We start from the raw sequence: 18,776 nt of genomic DNA, 5'->3' as shown, positions 1-18,776 counted from the left end.
GCCAACCCCCAGCTTCCGGCCAGGATCGCTATCACATAGGGGGAGGGAGCAGATTCTCTTGGCGCAGGCGGGGATTTGCGCTGCCTCTGAAGGAGGCAAAGTGTGCGCCCTCACAGGTGCCGCTGCCAACCCCCAGCCCCCGGCCAGGATCACTATCGCGTAGGGGGAGGCAGCAGTTTCTCTTGGCGAGATTATTGCTGCTGCTGCCTGAGGCGCCAGGCGCTGCCAAAGCACGAGCCACTGCCTCAGCCGCCGCCAACTCCCTGCCTGGATTGCATAGGGTCAGAGGCTGTTTTTTTCCCTTGTGCCACCCAGGTTTGGGATTTGGACTGCCCAGGGGTTATATGGAGTGAGAGGTTTTCCTCTCCATGCGGGGTTAAACGTTCTTTATCTCTTCTCTAGAGACAGTACTATGCACATGTTTAGTTTCTCTTTCTCTTCCTTTTGTCTCTCAGGGGCTCATGCACTTTCCCTGTGTTGGGCTGGGGCTCTCACCTCCCCTGCCCACCTCCGGCTGGCCCATTTTCCAATCTCCCCAGTTTGCACTCACTCACTCAGGCATCTTTGAGGTTGTCTTTCTGGAGTCTGTATTTTCTCCTTCCACTCTTGCAGATGAGAGCAATGTCCTTCTCAGTTTGATAGATGGGGCAGACAAAGTTTACAGAGCTCCCTTCCTCTCTGCCATCTTGGCTCCTCCCCTTAACACAGCTTTTAAATGTGCTTCATGTTTCATTCCAATTCTTTCTTGCCAGTGTATAACTTTTACATGATTGTGATGTAGGCAACTTGTATTAATTTTTCATTCAACATGGCTCTGTAACTCATTTCTCTTGTTATCCCACTACAATGGTAGTATGGTACCCTTATCTATGGGTACCCTTATCTATGAGTGATGGTAGAGACAGAATAGGAGATGTAGCCAACCTGTATGTAACCTGTAGGCCAGTAGACCCTATGAACCTGTTTGTTATCTGTGAAATGGGGATAAAATGTATGTAAAGTGCCTGGCAATTGGCAGACACTGGCTGTGATTTATTACCCATTTAGAGCCATATAAGCTTGTGTTTATCATTTATTACTTTGAAGATTTTCATGGCTGTTTCATGAGCAGTTCCCAGACAATTGTTAAGTTCCTCTAAAGACAACTTTTATTCATTTTGCATCACTTACTAGGTCTTTTGTTAATAGACAGAGGTCTGCCTCAGTGGATTCTTAATCATACAATGCTATGGCTGACTGCATGTCATTCTAAATAATTTTGTTCTTCAAACTGAAACCTAGTTACTAGGATTCTACATACAAAGACCCCTAATGTACAAAGACCCCTAACCTTAGTTATAGGAGGCCAAAGCAGAAAAAGCAGCTCTGGGAGATCCTTTTATTTCCTACATCATTCCTATCCCCTTCTAGCTGAGAAAGCTGAGTTTAACCGATCCTTCCTGTGGTTCCCACCTCAGTATCTTAGTTCTAAGATACAGGCCTTCTTGGGCAAGCAGACAAAGCTTCGTGTTTATCTGAAAGGGGGTGTTCCTTGCTGGGTGTATCTTGCTCAGAGCATTCTAATTTATTTATGGGACTAAAGAGTCTGGTGAAGGGAGTGGAAGATACTCTGAAGGGACTTACTTTTTTTTCAACTATTGAGGTTTAATTTTATTATGATTTCCATAACAATAAGCCTCATTTCTCATGATATATTAACATTTTTTTGACTTTGTGTGCAATCTTTCATTTATGCATGTGAGAGGGTTTTCTTTTTTTTAATATTTTTACATTGTAGTACTTGTTTTGCTTGTTGGGGGTGTTTGCTTATTTAATACATTCCGTCAAGAACAGAAATTACATGCTGTTTTTTTTTCCCATAGGAAGTGTGTCTTGGGTTTTTCCCTTATTATTTTCTTTACTTTTTTTTCCCCCCTCTTCTTTTTTTGGTGGTGGGGGTGGTTATGTTTAAATGAAGTTGCTTTTACCACACCAAAGACTTAATCATCCATTTCCTACATAAAAGGTAGCTACTTTTTTGCATGGACTTCAAGTATATTGTAGTATAGAGGTGGAATTTAAGGAAAGGTATTAAGCAGGCTATGTTGTACTTATGGGCAAGTAATAAATTATATTATTTATCTTGAATGTATCATAGATAAGCTGCTATATAATGATTGCCACTTCAGATAGCTGTGAAATTAGGTGATTAACTAGTTGGTACTTAACCTTCTAATTTCTGTATAAGTCTAATTAAATGGAAAAGAAAATGAAGGGACTTATTTTTAATGTGACTTTGAGGTGGAGTAGCAGAGAGCTTTCTACCCCTCCCCCCCAGCCTTTATCCTCCTCATTTACCTATTGCTTCCTGACAGCCAGTCACCAGTTATTTAGCTTGATTTCCTCCCATTCCTTAGAAAGGTGCACCTGTTTAAAGCTAACATTTTTGTGGCAGGTTTAGGAGATTCAAGTTGGAGTACTGTTAAGGGATGACTGTGTACCCACATATTCTGGTATTGTCTTTTTCTTTAAGTATTAACTCATCATTTTAGAGCCAAGCTCTTTCCCCCAACTCCCATTTACAAAATAAGGAATAATCACAGCACTCAATGTATTTCATGGACCCAGCAGGTAATACCTGCTGAGAAGAAAAGTGCTTTTATAAATTCTAGTGTTACTTTTGTTTTAGCTGTTTATATATCTTACCAGCTATACACAATTTTCATGTTCTTAATTTTCTGTGTGGTAGTGAAACTCCTGTTCCCCAAAACATCTTGATGGCAGTTGCCCACAAGATTCCTATTTTATCTTGTAAGCAGTATCAAGCTTAACAACGGTTCATTGTTTATAGTAATTCTTTATTTCAATATGGGCTTCTGATGTTTTAAGTTCAAAAAATAGTCTCTGTGCTAATTCTCCAGTCATATGAGGAATCAAATGAGGAGGCTCATTTCTGATGATTGCCTAATCTTCATCCCCCAGAGAATCTTTCCACCATAAGAAAAAGTCAAAAGGCATTCCACACCAACTTGTCAGAGCACGTCTCCTTTGCTTTGCTCCTTTTTGCTTTTGCTCTCAAAGTCTTCTAGCATGACTGGAGCCTGGGAAGCAGCATGATTGGAGACGAAAATGTTGCAGTTGTCAGCATACCTTCTGTAGATGCATTTCTAGCCTCAAAACTATATGGAGATAGAACGTGGTCAGTTCAGGTCTAGCTTGTCCACCTTATTGTAGAGTCTCAAGTTTAGATTAGTGGCACCATTTTGCACCGTGTTGTATCAGATTTTAGGAGAATTGTTTCCTTCAGGTAAGAACTTGCTAACAAACCTGTAAACAGCTCACTGTGCAATAATAATGGGAGAAGACATTTTGCTAAAACAGGAGCCTCTTGTTTTCAAAAAGTAATTAGGAAATCCTCTCCTTTTTCTTTTTATCCGAGTAGATCAATTTCTTACTGTAAGGAATTGGAAGTTTTGTTTTGTTTTGTTTTAGATGGAACTCCCACCAGGAATTACCAAGCGGAATTTATTCTTTATATGAGAAGGATAAAGTGACAAGAAGAAAAGTGAGGGGGCAGAGATAGGTTTTGAACATACTGTCTAGATTATTGAACCAAACAAACTCAGTTTTTAACGTGTTTCAGCAGACCGACTGTATGAACAAGAGCTGGTCCACCATGGTGATTAAGAGCACAGACTGGGTATGGCTTTTGACTCCATTTGCTGGCTGTGTGACAGCAGATAAGGTATTTAATCCCTCTGTGCCTCACTTTCTTTATCTGTAGAATGGGGATAATAACACCACCACTACTAATACCTACTTCAGAGGGCTATTGCAATGATTAATGAGTTAATATATGTAAAGTGCTTAGAATTGGCATCTTGACACATGTGATGTGTAGACTGCCACTATCGCCACAGATGTAGGACTTTATAATATAAAGACTGAAAGATGGCTTTTCTGTAAATATACTGGAAGTTCCTTTAGGTCCCAACTTATGGTTTTAAGTTTATACTTAAACTTATTTCTTCTGTTTTACTGAATGAAGACCCAATTCCACCTGAAAACCTCAATTCTAATCATTATATAAAAGCCTGAATTGATAAGTAACATATTATATCAGGAAAGTATTTTTCAAGACTCACTTGATGATTAAAGTTAACTGATAAACAAATTGGAGAACAAACAGTTTTATTCAATAGTTAAAATACAGTATTTTTTGGGTCATGGTAAAAGTGTGTTATAATTATATACACACCGGCTTGTAATTCTCAGTGTGTGTGATTATTTGATCAGTCTTTGTCTTTCTAATTAAACTTTAAACGCCATGAGGAAAGGTACTGTGTTTTGCTTACCATTAAATGTCAGCAACCAGTGTCTGCTAGGAATCCAAAAGTAGTTGTCAAATGGATGAGTGAATGAATGAATGGCTTGGTAATTAAAATATGATACTTTGAAAGCCATTGTGTTTATATAATAGACTTCTAAGAAATTCACATGTAGCTAATAGGGTTATTCAAACTGTTAGTGTTTCAAATAAGAAAATAGAAGGCTGACAGAGAAAGTAAAGTACAGACAAATTCATTAATTTAACAAAGAGGTAGAATTGAGGATGAGCTTCTAGTCTTCTAAGTCCCAGTCTGGGTATCTTTCCACTACGATGAAAAGGAGAAACAAGAAATGCCACCTTATTTCCCTCTTCAATCATTTTTTTTTTTTTTACTTCTCCCCTGTAATCACTCCATGACTTGCATCCTATAGATACAGAAGGAAGAAAGGAGAAAATCTTGAGATGCTTGATTAGAACTCTGCTTCTGGAAGGAAAGTAGACATCAAAGCACAGAATTGCTACATACCCATGACACAGAGCCCTGTCTCCCTGGGCCCAGGTCACTGTGACAGTTCCTAACATTCTGATAAAGTTAGAGTGCTGGCCCCTAGGCAGGAGGTGGCTCCAACATCAAAGTGTTGGTATCAGCAGTGACAATTTAAAAATGAATGTGCCATTTTGCTGAAAAATTACCATGTAGGCAAATGGATAACTTTTTATTTAGCTCCTAAAAATACTGTACATAGACATTCTTAACCATCTGGAAACTATTTTGAGGAAATTAAAGCTTAGGAGCTCAACTATATCAATGATTCCCTCTTGCCTTTATTATTGTTATTATTTCCCTGTTGCCTTGCCCTTAAATCAGGTCTTAAAGCTTGTTTCCTATGAAACAGCTTCCAACAAATTTGTAAGTCAGACTCTTTGCCCTTTCTCCTCTTTGACTTTGAGACATTCTTCTGGTTTTGTTCCAAGTTACATTTATGTATCATAGACCTAAATGTTGTCTTTTTCTTTTCTTTGCTCTCTTTCTTTCTTTCTTTCCTACTTTAGCTCATGTGGAGATGATTTAGTTTCTGAAAGAAAATTCTTTGGACACCTACTTTTTATAAGAATCCAAATCCTGTGGAATCAGAGAGAGGTTTTTCTGTCTCAAAGTGTAAACCAGAAGTTTATAAAACAAAATTTTTTAAAAATCAAATTAGGCCATTAGAGAAATGTTCTGTATCACTGGGATGAGAATTTAATGTTTGACAATTTACAGTCATCACCATCACTCCATGCACAACTCTACCCAATTTGGTTATGTCAGATGGAGATGTAATTATCTGTTGGACTTGTTGTTCTCTGGTTTCAGTTCAGCCTCTGCACTGGATTAAGTTTCCATAAAACTGTGATTAACTAAAATTCTTCAGGAATGATGACTTGTGTCTCATTTATTTATTTATTTATTTTAGTTAGCTGAAGTTTAGCCAGAAAATTTTTGGCTTTAATCCTTGCTTAAAAGCATTCCAAGATCATTTCATTTTCTTGATTCAAAAGGATAGCACAGTGGAAGAGTCTGCCATTGGTAGTTAAGAACGTTACAAGTCCCAGAGGGTCATTTTCTGATAAATAGAAAATGTTACAGATGGGAGGGGGACTTGAGAGGTTGAAGTGAACATGGAGTCTGGTTAAAAACTAGACCCCTGGGGTCAAACAGCTGGTTACTTCTATTTTTAAAGAATGGATGATAAACTACTTATTGAGCACCTTCTGTTTGCCCGGCTTTAGACTCTCTACTTCAGGAGCCCAATTATGGTGAAGCAGAAAGGAATATATAATAACTGCACAATGTAATAAGTGCTTAAGAAAGTATGCAGCAAGTGCTATTGTAGTTCAGAGCAGGGAACTACTGTCATTTGCCAGTGGAAGGCAAAGACTTCATCATGGGGCAGACAATGGTCTGGGTCTTGACACATGCATAGGAGTTAAGTGAAGAGGAGGTGGGGCATCCTTGGCCAAGCGAGCAGACTGAGATAGACAGAGATGTAAATGAGAAGTATCTGTCTAGGGACTGGGTGTGTGTGCCTGTGTGTCAGGCCAGGGAGAGACTGCTGGCAAATGAGTCTGCACAGCAGGAGGGGCAGACTATAAAGGGCCATTTATAGAATCCAAGTGCTATTTTATAAGTAACATTTAACAGTGTAGCTAAATAATCTGATTCGTGTTTTAGAAAGATTACTCTGACAACAGTGGGAAGGATGCATTAGAAGGAGGAAGAGACCATTGTGATGAACTAGTTACTATTTCCAAAAAACCCTTTACTGTGTTACTGTTTTATTGACCTGAATTATAGTTTGAAACATAATTTTACCTTTAAGTAGGAAAACATTTTTGTTTTCTTCTCTCATTTAGGTTTCATATTATTATGATCTTCACTTTGAATATTGGGAAACTGAGGCACGATGGCCATGTCACTTCCTCAAGGTTCTAATGGAAAATCCATTGAGAAACTGACTTAAAGCCAGGTCTCAAAGTTTCTTCCAGCAACTGCTAGACCACACTCCCCACTATTACAGCATATTTATGATATAATTAACTTTCGGAAAGCCATATGGCTTTTGTTACAAAGACTAAAGGAATGTGCTTTTCATAACGAATGGCATATGGCCTCCAATAGCTCTTTGCTTGCATGTTTTAACAAAATGAACATGTACATAAATTAGATGCCTCAGGTCAGTTAGCAAACTGAGGTTGATTTTCTCCCCCTCTCCCTAATTACAACTGCATTTCTAACAAATATCAAGGAGTTTTTTTTGGCAGCCTGTGGGTGTAAACATGCATAGTGTGGTGGCTCAGATAATCCTTTTCTCCCATGGCATTGCCTCTTTAAAGAGTCAGCATTTGTCTCTTAGTCACAGTGGAGTGTACTGTTTGCAGAAATAGGCAAGTTTCTGATGAAGCTGCATGCTTTTTGAAGAGTGGGAAAACTAGTTGACTTAAATGCTACAGTAGGCAGAAGAAACAGCTGAATGAGAACCACTGAGCTGAAAGTTGACATTTCCCTTTCGCCATTTAAGTGACGCAGGGTTGATAGATACATGAGCATGATAGATGCTCATGTGCTGAACTAATTTAACAGCAGTTAATCGTGAGGGCTCACACTTAATCTCCCAGCTATTTAGAAGCCTTTCTATTTTAAGTAACATGCCTTAAAGTTCTGCCCTCTTAGTTCACACTGTGTCTCATCCTATTGTTGATTTAGCAGGTTTGCTGGTAGAGTCTGAGAACGAGCTCCTCGCAACTTTCACATTATCATATTGCAATATTCACCACTGATTATTTGTATTCAAGGTCAATGACATTATCTCATTGGAATTCCCTGGACTCCAAATTCATAAGATAGTCCAAAATGTTCTTGTCTGCAATGGAAAAATACAGCACAATTACTGTAAGTCAGTGGGTTCATAAAGGATCTGAGTTTTAAATGTAGCTACTCATCATGTTGGCAAATTGGTTGCTTTTTTTTTTTAAATGCTTGTGTTTATATTATAGTAATAATTCAATTTTTTGTTAATTAATTGCAAGTATATCAACAATAAAAGGAAATTTAAAATAAAAACATTTCTTAAGGAACTAAAGTAAATAAGGAAAAAATACATTTTAATTAATATTAAAATATTTAAACCCTTCTATTCAAAAGCATAATTTCCTAAGAGCAAAATCCACGTAATTTAAGATAATTTATTCATGAAGAATAAACCAAATGTGTTAAATAATAAATTAAACTTTAGGTCTCTCATTTTCCCATCTAAAATGACTCCTTCAAATCCTGTTCATACAAATGGAAAGCGCTTTTAACTTGTGTTCTAATTCCTCTTATATTTACTATAATCTGTATTCCTTTTTTGGACAAGTTATAGCTTCTCCTTTCATAAAATAATATCTTCCATTATGTTATAATTACAAAGTGTGGACTCATAGGATCAATGAATCATAGGGCTGGATAGAATGAGCCTTCAGCAATCATCCCTGCCCCCAGGGCATCGCTAAACGATGAATTGAATAACAAGGTGAGTAAGAGACACCTCTAGCCAGAAATACGGCTTTGGCTAGAAGAAGAAAAAAGGTAAACCCGGGAACTCTTTTCCTCTTTAGCAAAAGTACTTCTTCCTTCCTTATTTTTTTTTCCCAAAGTGCAGTCACCCCAAACTGATATTTTTAGAATAATAATCCCATAAAAAATGTGTGTGAAACCGTGGCATCATTAAGTCTGACTTCATACTTGAGCATTGAATACTAGGATCTGTAAGACGCCTGACAGTGATGTTTGAGAATGAAAGACTCTGCCCCTGTCTGTTTAACCCTCATTTATTACATGATTGCAAAATATAAACAATAGTATGAAAGCACAAGATCTGTAAACAAATTATTGCCGCATAATCTATAGAAAGCTGAAAAAACAATTTGGAAGAGAAAGTAATTAGGGTACCAGCTATGCAGTGACAAAAGTCAGTGGGAGGTTGGAAGAAAATGTTCTTTTCTTAACTGCCATGATTCGCTCATGTTAAGACCACGCCCATCTTGCTTGGAGGATCGGCAGCAGGTGGAGATAGTTGTATTAGAGAGCATGCTTCAAGTCACTGGACCAGTATGGCTCTCTGTGTGGAGAGGTTTGAGACTGACCAAACACGGACACAAAGCAAGAGACCTGATGTCTTTTATGCTCAGGCCCGTGGTGCCAGAAGGATGGGCAAGAGTCACAGTCTTCCTACTTCCAAGAAGCTCGGTAGCCTCCAACAAGATCAGAAGTGGCATGATCAGCAATACAAGAAAGCCCATTTGGATACAGCCCTGAAGGCCAACCACTTTGGAGATTCTCCCCATGCAGAGGGAATTGTGCTGGAAAAAGTAGGGGTTGAAACCAAACAGCCACATTCTGCCATCAGGAAATATGTCAGGGTCCAGCTGATCAAGAATGGCAAAAAACAAACAAACAAAACCAAAAACCAAAAAAAACCCCCAAAACCCCAACAATCACAGCCTTTCTACCTAATGATGGTTGTTTGAATTTTTTTGAGGAAAACAATGAAGTTGTGGTTGCTGGATTTGGTCACAAAGGACGTGCTGTCAGTGACAGTTCTGGAGTTTGCTTTAAGGTTGTCAAAGTAGCCAAAGTACCTCTTTTGGCTTATACAAAGGCAAGAAGGAAAGACTAAGATCATAAGATTTGATGGTGAATATGTGACTGTAATAAATTTTCATATGACAAAAAAAAAGTGAGAGACCTGGTTCACTAGAATTATTTTGAATATTAGGTTTAATTCTAATTTTATACCCTAAAAAGGTTATGATTTGCGAAGACATAAACAACTTATTTCTCCAGATTTTCAAATCCTGTGCCAAATCATTTTAACAAACAAATGTGGTTGTAATATAAATGGGGGAAATGGCAAGACCAACCACAGCTGACTTCAAAAGAAAATGGATTTTGTCCCTTAAAGACTTGTTTTGTCCTGCGTATCATATCGGGTCTAAATATATTAAGGTGACCTTGGTATAAATTTTTTGAATGTTAGACATGCAGGGAGCTGAGCTCAAGTTGGGAAGAGAGAGCAAAGGAAGGGGAGAGGAAGAAAGTAGTCAGGGAAGAAGTTGTGACTCTGGAGAACCACAGAGGATGAGGGGAGTGAGTGAAAATTCCCTGGTATAGGGGTGATTAAAGAATAAATCCTTAGGAGCAAGAATGCTTAATATGTCATCAGAATGTTTGTGTTTCGTAGTTGTAAATGATTCCAACTCCCCAGCCTTTAGTGAAGTCTATCATAAGCATTCATGCTTTGTGGGCTTCCTTTTGTTTTCAGATAGAAAATTATGGGAAAGGCCTCATTCCATGTAGGGTGGAATGGGGTGAGCACAAGCAGGAGGAACCATCACATGACAGAATTAAGCAGAAGCAGGCATTCAGAGGCAAGGAAGCTCTGGACACATACCAGCAACACCTTCCTTCATTCCCACCCCCACCTCCCAACCCAAATGTGTAGAACTTTTGGAAAGGACTTTGGTCTTCTACAACCTATGGGATATTTGAATCAAGAAGGTGTTGAATCCAGCTGATGCTTGGGTTACATCAATACAGTCTGAAATGATAATAATTAATTAAGGGAGGAAGTAGAGGTGAAAATTTTTGATTGCTTGGGCTTCACTTTCTACTGTAGTCTTAATTATCTGTAGCACATGATGCTGTTGGCATTTTCTTCCACAAACATTACCAGGCAGTTAGCTTTTATTTTGATTTATTTAAAAAAATTTTTTTACATTTATATATTTTTGAGAGACAGAATGAGATAGAGCGTGAGCAGGGGAGGGGCAGAGAGAAGGAGACACAGAATTCGAAGCAGGCTCCAAGCTCTGAGCAAGAGCTCAGCACAGAGCCTGATGCAGGGCTCGAACCCATGATCAAGAGTCCATGACCTGGGCCAAAGTCGGACACTTAGCCAACTGAGCCACCCAGGGGCCCCTATTTTGATTTTTTAAGTCAAGTTCAAGCTCGTCAGTTATGCATCTGGTAAACCAAAAGATATTGCTGAAATCTGTGACAACCGTTCTGAAACTATTTTGTGCATTTGCTTTTATTGGAAGTGTAATTATAGGCTGTCTTGCTTTGTAGCATTCCACATGGCATACAGGGGAATTTGTTTGTATGTGGAAATATTTATATGAAGTAGTGCTGTATGTGGCTCAAAGACTGGCATGTACATGTTTGAATATGCCCACATTTTTCTGGCTTATCATCACTTGTATATAATGGCCATGGGCTATAGTGAAAAAGTATCATTGACCCATTGCTTGAACTTCCCTTTTAAAAAGGAAATTTCACAAATGTCTAAAAGGAAGATGAATCTAAAGCTTAATTTGTTTATGTTAAGTTAAAGTTGTTGTCTATATACTTCCATTATGCTGCATTGTTAGAGGCAAAATCGCACATAATTGGAAGAGAGAGAGGAAGAAAGATGGGCAAAGAAAGGCAGAGACGTTGTAAGATATGGCATGGATGACATGCTTAATTCTTTGTTGGGGAAGTCTCTCAGACTCTATTTCTAACAGATCTGCCTTGCTCTGCCATATCTTGTTCTAATAGGGTCTAGGGTCTTCAGGGAAAATTTCTTTGATGGAGCAACTCCTATAAGGTATATCCCAACATTTGAGAACCTTCCAGAAAAAACTGAAGGGTATAAGCAGAACAAGTGCCTTGACTGCTTATCTGCATTTAGCCATAACTGTGCTATTCTAATGGTTATGGGAAAGGATGAGGGCCAAGTTCTTGTCTGACTTTGAATCTAGTCGAGTCCTTACATGCTATGAAGCTTCAAGGCAAAGTTTAACTTTCCCAAGACTAATAGAACCTACTGTTTAGTGATACAAAATTGTATTTCTGTTTTAAAAAATGACACAGTTGAGCTGATTTCATAAAAATTTTAAATGGAAACCAAATATTAGGTGATTTTAATCCAAGCAAAATATAACTCATAAAAGCCTAAAAATTGTTATATTAAATTTGGAAACTACATCTTTTGTTACTTTTGAAGGTGAGTCTAGGAACTGTTTAGACCATGTAAAGTCACCTTGTTCTAGACTTTGGAGACCACCTCAGTGTGTTGCTTCTAAGATCCTAAGTATGTTCTCAAAAATCTGTTCCCATCTCATGTCCCCTAACCTATATTAATAGAAGGGTGTGTGTGTGTGTGTGTGTGTGTGTGCATGCATGTATGTGTGTATACTATTTTATACTTCCACTTATTGAACTTCATCTTCCTAAATTGGGCCTATTTTCTATAAGCATTTGGGAGCATTCTCATTTCTTCCAGCTTATTATTTAATTCTTCCAGACTGGTGACATTCACAAAATAGCAAGTACACCATGTACAGATGTAATCACTGATGAAATGGTGATGTGGGTAGGATCAGTGAGTCCTATAGTATGGCACTGGTGCCCAACCTCTAGGGCAATGTGGGTTAGTTAATCATCACTCTGTGGGCACAGTTGTTCAGCCAGTTTATAAATTATTTATTCAAGAAATATTTTTTGAGTGCTCTCGCTGAACCAGGTTTTATGCTGGGGGTTAGAAACAATGAAAATTACTGTTCCTGAGCTTCAAGCACTTCAATAGGACAAAAAGCATGGGAATGAAGAGTTGGTATGAAGTGTGATAGTGCCAGAGGTATACATTAGGTATGTGTAAGGGACTAAGATCCTGCCTAGTATTGTCTGAAAGAATAAGCTGAAGAGTAAATTGGTACAGCTACTGTGGAAAACAGTATGTAGAGTCCTTGAACCCTTAAAAGTAGAAATACAATATGATCCAATAATCCAAGTGCTAAGTATTTGCCCAAAGAAAATGAAAATAGAAATTTGAAAAGACATATGCACTTCTATGTTTATTGCAGTCTTATTTACAATAGTCAAGATATGGAAGCAGTGTAAAGGGCTCATTGATAGATGAATGAATAAAGAAGTTGTGATACATGCACACACTATAATGGAATATTATATAATGGAATAATATGTATATTTTTGCAATGAAATAGATATATAAAGTGGAATATTATGCTGCCATAAAAGGATGGGGTCTTGCCATTTGTGACAGCATGGATGGATCTAAGGCGTATTATACTAAGTGAAATAAGTCAGAATGAGAATGACAAGTACCATATGATTTCACTCACATGTGGAATATAAAAACAAAACAGATGAATAAACAAACAAAAACACAGTTAACCTATATAGAGAACAAACTGATGATTGCCAAAGGGAAGGGGGAGGATGGGTGAAATGGTTGAAGGGGAGGTATAGAGTGAATAAGTCATGGGAATAAAAGGTACAGCATAGAGAAATTCGTCAATGATATTGTAATCGTGTTGTGTGGTGACAGATGGTGCTACACACTTGTGGTGAGCATAGTGTAACATATAGAGACGTTGTATCACTATGTTGTACATCTGGATGTAACACTGTGTATCAACTATACTGCAAACAATTTTAAGAAAGAATAAACTGGGGAGAGTAAGAACTTCTTTATTTGTTCAAAGTGTATTCCATTTCTTCTATGAATTTTAGAAACACTTGCTCAAATTACCAAGAAAATCCTATCAGAATGTTGATTGTAATTGCACCGAACCTTTAATTTTATAAGTTCAATATTCTTACCTAGAACTATGCTATAGCTCTCACTTAATTCACATGTATTTAAAAAAGATGATTTTTAGGTATTTTGTTTTTGTTGTTTGAGAATAGGACTTTTTTCATACTTCAGAAATGCTTTTGTGTGTGTGAGTTTCCAAGAAATCTGTGGATCTTGACTAGTTTATACTCTTTTTTCAGTTGGACTCTATGGAGTTTTCCAAATCAAAGTCATTAAATGTGGATAATGATAATTTAATCCCTTTCAAAGAATGTCCTATTTGTATATTTCATCACACTCCACATCTGTTTGAATATTGTAATATAAACACTTGCCATTAGTCAAATTCACTTGCATTTCAAACACCTACAGTCCAGCTTCCCAGGATACCTAAGCAGACTTAAATTTCAGCAGGAAGTAGATACAGGCAGTTTTGTACTTACTCACATCCGCTGGAAATGCAACTTTCTCCTTTTCCAAGATGTGCTTACTGCTTGGTGATATCACAGATGTTATTGACATCTTACTTTTTTTTTTAAGTATAAGACACATAATTGGAAAATTTAAAAATTATTGAAACTAAGAATAGAAATAGGAGTGAGAAAATATGGAGTGTAAAAATATGGAGGAACTCTTTCATGAGACCAGTTTATGATAGAGGTGATGTAATTCACGAATGCTTCATCAGGGATACATATGGATGTTAGCAGAGTTATGTAATCTTGATCAACAGATATGGTTTGGTCCTATCATACCTTCTTTCTATCTGTGCCCATATTTCCTGAAATAGGACTCACTGTAATGGCAGTGGCAAACATTCTTATTTAAGTTTTTCAAACATGGAGGGCATATGTACATATTTACATTTTAGAAAGGTCACACTGATGACACGGTGAAGGATGAATAGAGGTAGACAAAACTGACCAGAGTCTGGTTAGGGACCGACGTAATATTGGAAAATAAGAAGTAGAGCATATCTCTGAGGTGTGAGGAGATAGACTCAGTTTTTCTGACTGGGTGAGTAAAAGGGCTGAGATACTACTATTGGGAACAGAAGAAGAGAAGCAGGTATGGGAGAGAGAGGGTGGTTCAGTTGTGCATACGTTGGGTTTGAAAAGCCTGCGTGATATCAAATAGAGATGGTAGCAAACTGAAACTTTGTACCATTAAACAATAACCCCTCCTTCAATTTCCCTTACCCCCAACTCCTGTCAACCACCACTTTATTTTCTGTTTCTATGAATCTGACTGCTCTAAGCACCTCATATAAGTGAGTCATACAATATTTGGCATTTTCTGTCCGTACTTGATCTTAGCCAAAAGGCTGAGAAGCGATTTTTTCTGTCTGGCTTATTTGACTAGGCATGTCTTCAAGGCTTATCCATGCTCTGGCATATTAAAGAATTCCCTTCCTTTTAAATGCTGAAAAATATTCTATTGTATGTATTTGCCCCATTTTGTTTATCCATTCATCTGTCTATGGGTACTTGGATTGCTTCCATCTTTTGGCTGTTGTGAATAATGCTACTATAAACATTGGTGTACAAATATCTGTTCTGAATCTTTGCTTTCAATTCTTTTGGGTCTATACCCAGAAGTAGAATTGTTGGATTATATGCAATTCTATGTTTAATTTCTTGAGGAACCACAGTGCTGTTTTCCACAACAACTGTACCACTTTATGTTCCCATCGACAATGCATAAGAATTCCAATTTCTTCACATTCTCAGTGACCCTTGTTATTTTCTGTTATTTATTTATTTATTTATAATAGTCATCCTAAGGGGTGTGAAATGGTATCTCATTATGATTTTGGTTTTCATTTCCCTAATGATTAGTGATGTTGAGCATCTTGTAATGTGTCTATTGGCCACTTCTTTGGAGAAATGTCTATCAGGATCTTTTGCCCATTTTAAAAACATATTTATTTATTTATTTTGAGAGAGAGAGAAGTAGAGAGAGAATGAGGGAGAGGCAGAGAGAGAGAGAGAGTCCCAAGCAGGTTCCATGCTACCAGCACAGAGGCTGACGTAAGGCTCGATCCCATGGACCATGAAATCATGACCTAAGCTGAAATCAAGAGTGGGACACTCAACCGACTGAACCACCCAGGTGCCCCTGCCCATTTTTAAATTAGGTTGTTTTTGTTGTTGTTGTTGTTGTTGTTGTTGTTACTGAGTAGTAAATGAGATTTACAGTCCCCAAGGAGAGGGATCAAATTCTTAGCATTCACAGGATTTTGATTTCCATTATTTGCAACAAACCACCTTATTCCTTTAGAAAACAGCATATGAAACATTGAATTAAAACGTGATTAAGTGGATCTCATTTTAGTACATTTGACAGAGATCTAATATTTCTAGCTATCTTTGCCTAGCCAGATGCTTGAGATAAGTTTTCCAAGAAATGAATCAATGCATGTTTCTGTTTTGTTCACATTCATAACTGTTTCTAAACTCAGTCAGAAAGTTCTAAGAACTACTGCAGACTCTTGTCTACAAAAATACCAGATAAATATACACAAATGACAGTGTTGTTCCATTTTTAGGATATATTTGGCATTAAATTCAAGACAAAAGAAGACACAGACTTTAGCTTGTGGTTTGAGTCCCCAGTTCTCAGGAAGGTGTTTGTTTCTACCCACTGACTCACAAAGGTGCCATTGCTGTGTGCACATCTGAGTCTGTTTATAATTTGAGAATAGAGGTGAGAAAGAATGTTGTTTTTCTATTTTGTGACATTTTTGTGGTGGTGTAGATATTTTTATTAAATCCAGCTATGAAACTTCCTTTTTCTGAAGAGATAACACATTAGGAATTATTTTAAGAGTAAACTATTTAACTAACTACGCTTATGTGCTCTAAATAAATCTGCACTCAATTGTTTGTAATTGGTTTAGCTGGCTGATTTGTGGGCAATAAATTTTAATAGATTTCTCTGATATTCAGCTATTTCTACATTAACAAAGGGAACCATATTATTTTAAGATGCCCCAGAGTATAAAGCAGTGTTTATAGAGGCATTCAGTAAAATGTTGCTTTGTAAATGTCCTAAAATCATTTTCACATGTTATCATTTATTTATTCCCAAGCAGATTGTAAGCAACTCAAAGGAGCTGTTTTTAATCCCATTTTATTGCATAATATAATGGTCTTTGTACAGTGCTAGCTAAATAAATGTTGCTGACTGATTGATCTGGCACTCACTGGAACTTTTTTATTGGCTATTCAAAAGTTGTTTTAAATTTTGGGTGGAAGGAAAAAAGACTTTAAAATGTTTAGTATTTCTGCTAGATCATTTGTTTTAATACTTTCCGAGGATTTCAAATATGATGGGTGAGTAGGCCCATGTGTTCTATGTTGTAAGCATTCAGAGTTGCTCTTCGGCCATGTCGTGTTTGGTTTCATTCACCATAACATTAATGATACCAACAGTCATCATCAGCTCAGCCCGTGGCAGATAATTCTGTTGTTAAAATTCTCTTGCTCTTCTTATGCTATACATTGAGTTTTTCCTAGGGGCGTCTGCAGTTTTGTCCTTGCCACAGCACTTGGTTAGAGCTAGGAAAATCTTTGGTATAATAAGGTTGGGAGATCCCTCTTTTCATCTCTTGTAATGTGGAGAGAACCAGCTCTTTCTATACCAACAAAGTGAAATACGTATTTTTAATTCTCTGGAAACTGCACTTTCCAATATAGTAGCCACATGTGACTGCTTGGTACTCAAAATGTGGCTAATCCAAATTGAGATATGCTGTAAGTGTAACATACACAATTTCAAAGACAATGTCAAAAAAAGGGCAAACATCTCAATTTTTAAAATACTTATTGCAGGTTGAAATGATGTTATTTTGCATATATTGGGTTAAGTAAAAAATATTATTAATCTCTCACTTCTGTCCTTTCTGTTTTAATGTAGCTGTTAGAAAATTTCAAGTTACATAGTGGCTCAGATTAAATTTCTGTTGGACAGGACTGCTCTAAAGCAGGATTTCCCAACTCCAATGTTGATGATTTGGGTCAAAGAACTTCGTGTTATAGGGAGCTGTTCTTTGCATTGTAGGGTGTTTAGCAGCATCTCTGGCCTCTGCTCACTAAATGCCAGTAAACTCCACCCTCCTCAGCTATGACAACCAAAAGAATTTCCAGACACTTGTCCAAATATCCCCTGGGGAGGCAAGGTTGATCCAGGTTGAGAACCATCCTTGAGAGTGTAAAACAACAATTGTAGAAGCAACCTCTAGAATGTTACTTTGTACATGCTCTAAGATGCTTTTGTAGGCTTAAAGATTATTTTATCCAATAGATCACACACAATTTATGGGACCTATTTTTAACCTCACTTTGATGCATAATATATAATGTTCTGTGCACAGGGGAAGTCAATCTTGAGTTTTTCAACTTTTTCAGTCCTAATTTTCAGCATCCTCGACTTTTCTAGGCAGTTAGTTCACAAAGTAGAAGGGGTTGTTGGTCACACATTAGTCCTTCCAAATCTTTGGCATTTAGTGACTACTGTCAACAGTGCTGTTTTCATATCTATGAGCAGTGCTATGAGTCAGTCAATTAGACCAGACTTACCGCAGGGACAAAGCCTGCATAACCGTCGGGATATGAACTGTCTGGGGAAGTGTTGAAGACCATCCAGGACCCCTGAAAGAGCCCAAAGATACTATAATAAAAGCTCACTAATTTTAGAAGTAATGATACTCATTTTGGTAACAGCTGTTGGCATTCCAAGTGGTTCTTGTTCTGTCTGTTGAAATGAGGAGGCTGTGTTAGAGGTTTGGTTCAGTCTAAGGATTTGGTGACATCATTTAGAGAATCATTTAGGCTGTCAGTGAATATGTTTTATGTGTAGTGAATAACTATTTAAAATTGGTTTTTATGGAAAGAGATGGGATTCCAAAAGCAGACTTGGGGTTGGTTCTTAGAAAAAAGTGCCTCGTTTATGAGAGAATTTTCTTAAATTGAAAAGGGGAGATTGTTTTGCTGAAGAGTATCCAACGTCACTGGCCACTTATATATAGAAATCTTCTGGGGGCCACAGCAAGACTTGCTGGCCACATAGCTTTATCTCTGACCCTTTCCTTTCTTCCTCACATTGGTTAATGGGTCAATTTCTGGCTCATATTCTGGCTTATTTCCTGATATGCTGAGAAGCCACTCTGAGTGTGATCATGCCTATTTATCACTGTCAAATCTATGGGTAACTCTGGTTGAACTCAGTTAAATTTAGCCCATATTTTAAAAAAGAGAAATTTTCGGAGTGCGTAGGTGGCTCATTCAGTTATGCATCCGACT

The 18,776-nt window shown here is 37.6% G+C and overlaps 1 protein-coding gene and 1 long non-coding RNA gene across 2 annotated transcripts in view; both read left to right on the top strand.

The window, feature by feature from the left end:
• The window catches only part of LOC115304596, a 97,639-nt gene extending 93,935 nt beyond the window's left edge, over positions 1 to 3,704 (top strand). Inside the window, exon 4 of the long non-coding RNA XR_003914519.1 lies at positions 3,623 to 3,704. This is a non-coding gene — a long non-coding RNA (uncharacterized LOC115304596). The remainder of the gene's footprint in view (positions 1 to 3,622) is intronic.
• A 5,336-nt stretch (positions 3,705 to 9,040) lies between these two features.
• LOC115304595 (40S ribosomal protein S23-like) lies at positions 9,041 to 9,510 on the top strand. Its single transcript, XM_029954824.1, has 2 exons — positions 9,041 to 9,279; positions 9,327 to 9,510. The coding sequence occupies exons 1-2, from the start codon at positions 9,041 to 9,043 to the stop codon at positions 9,508 to 9,510; spliced, it is 423 nt and encodes a 140-aa protein (XP_029810684.1).
• Positions 9,511 to 18,776: the final 9,266 nt, after the last annotated feature.

This window comes from Suricata suricatta, chromosome 10, assembly GCF_006229205.1.
Source record: "Suricata suricatta isolate VVHF042 chromosome 10, meerkat_22Aug2017_6uvM2_HiC, whole genome shotgun sequence".
Taxonomy (NCBI): Eukaryota; Metazoa; Chordata; class Mammalia; order Carnivora; family Herpestidae; genus Suricata; species Suricata suricatta.
This window is presented reverse-complemented; position numbering and strand designations above follow the sequence as displayed.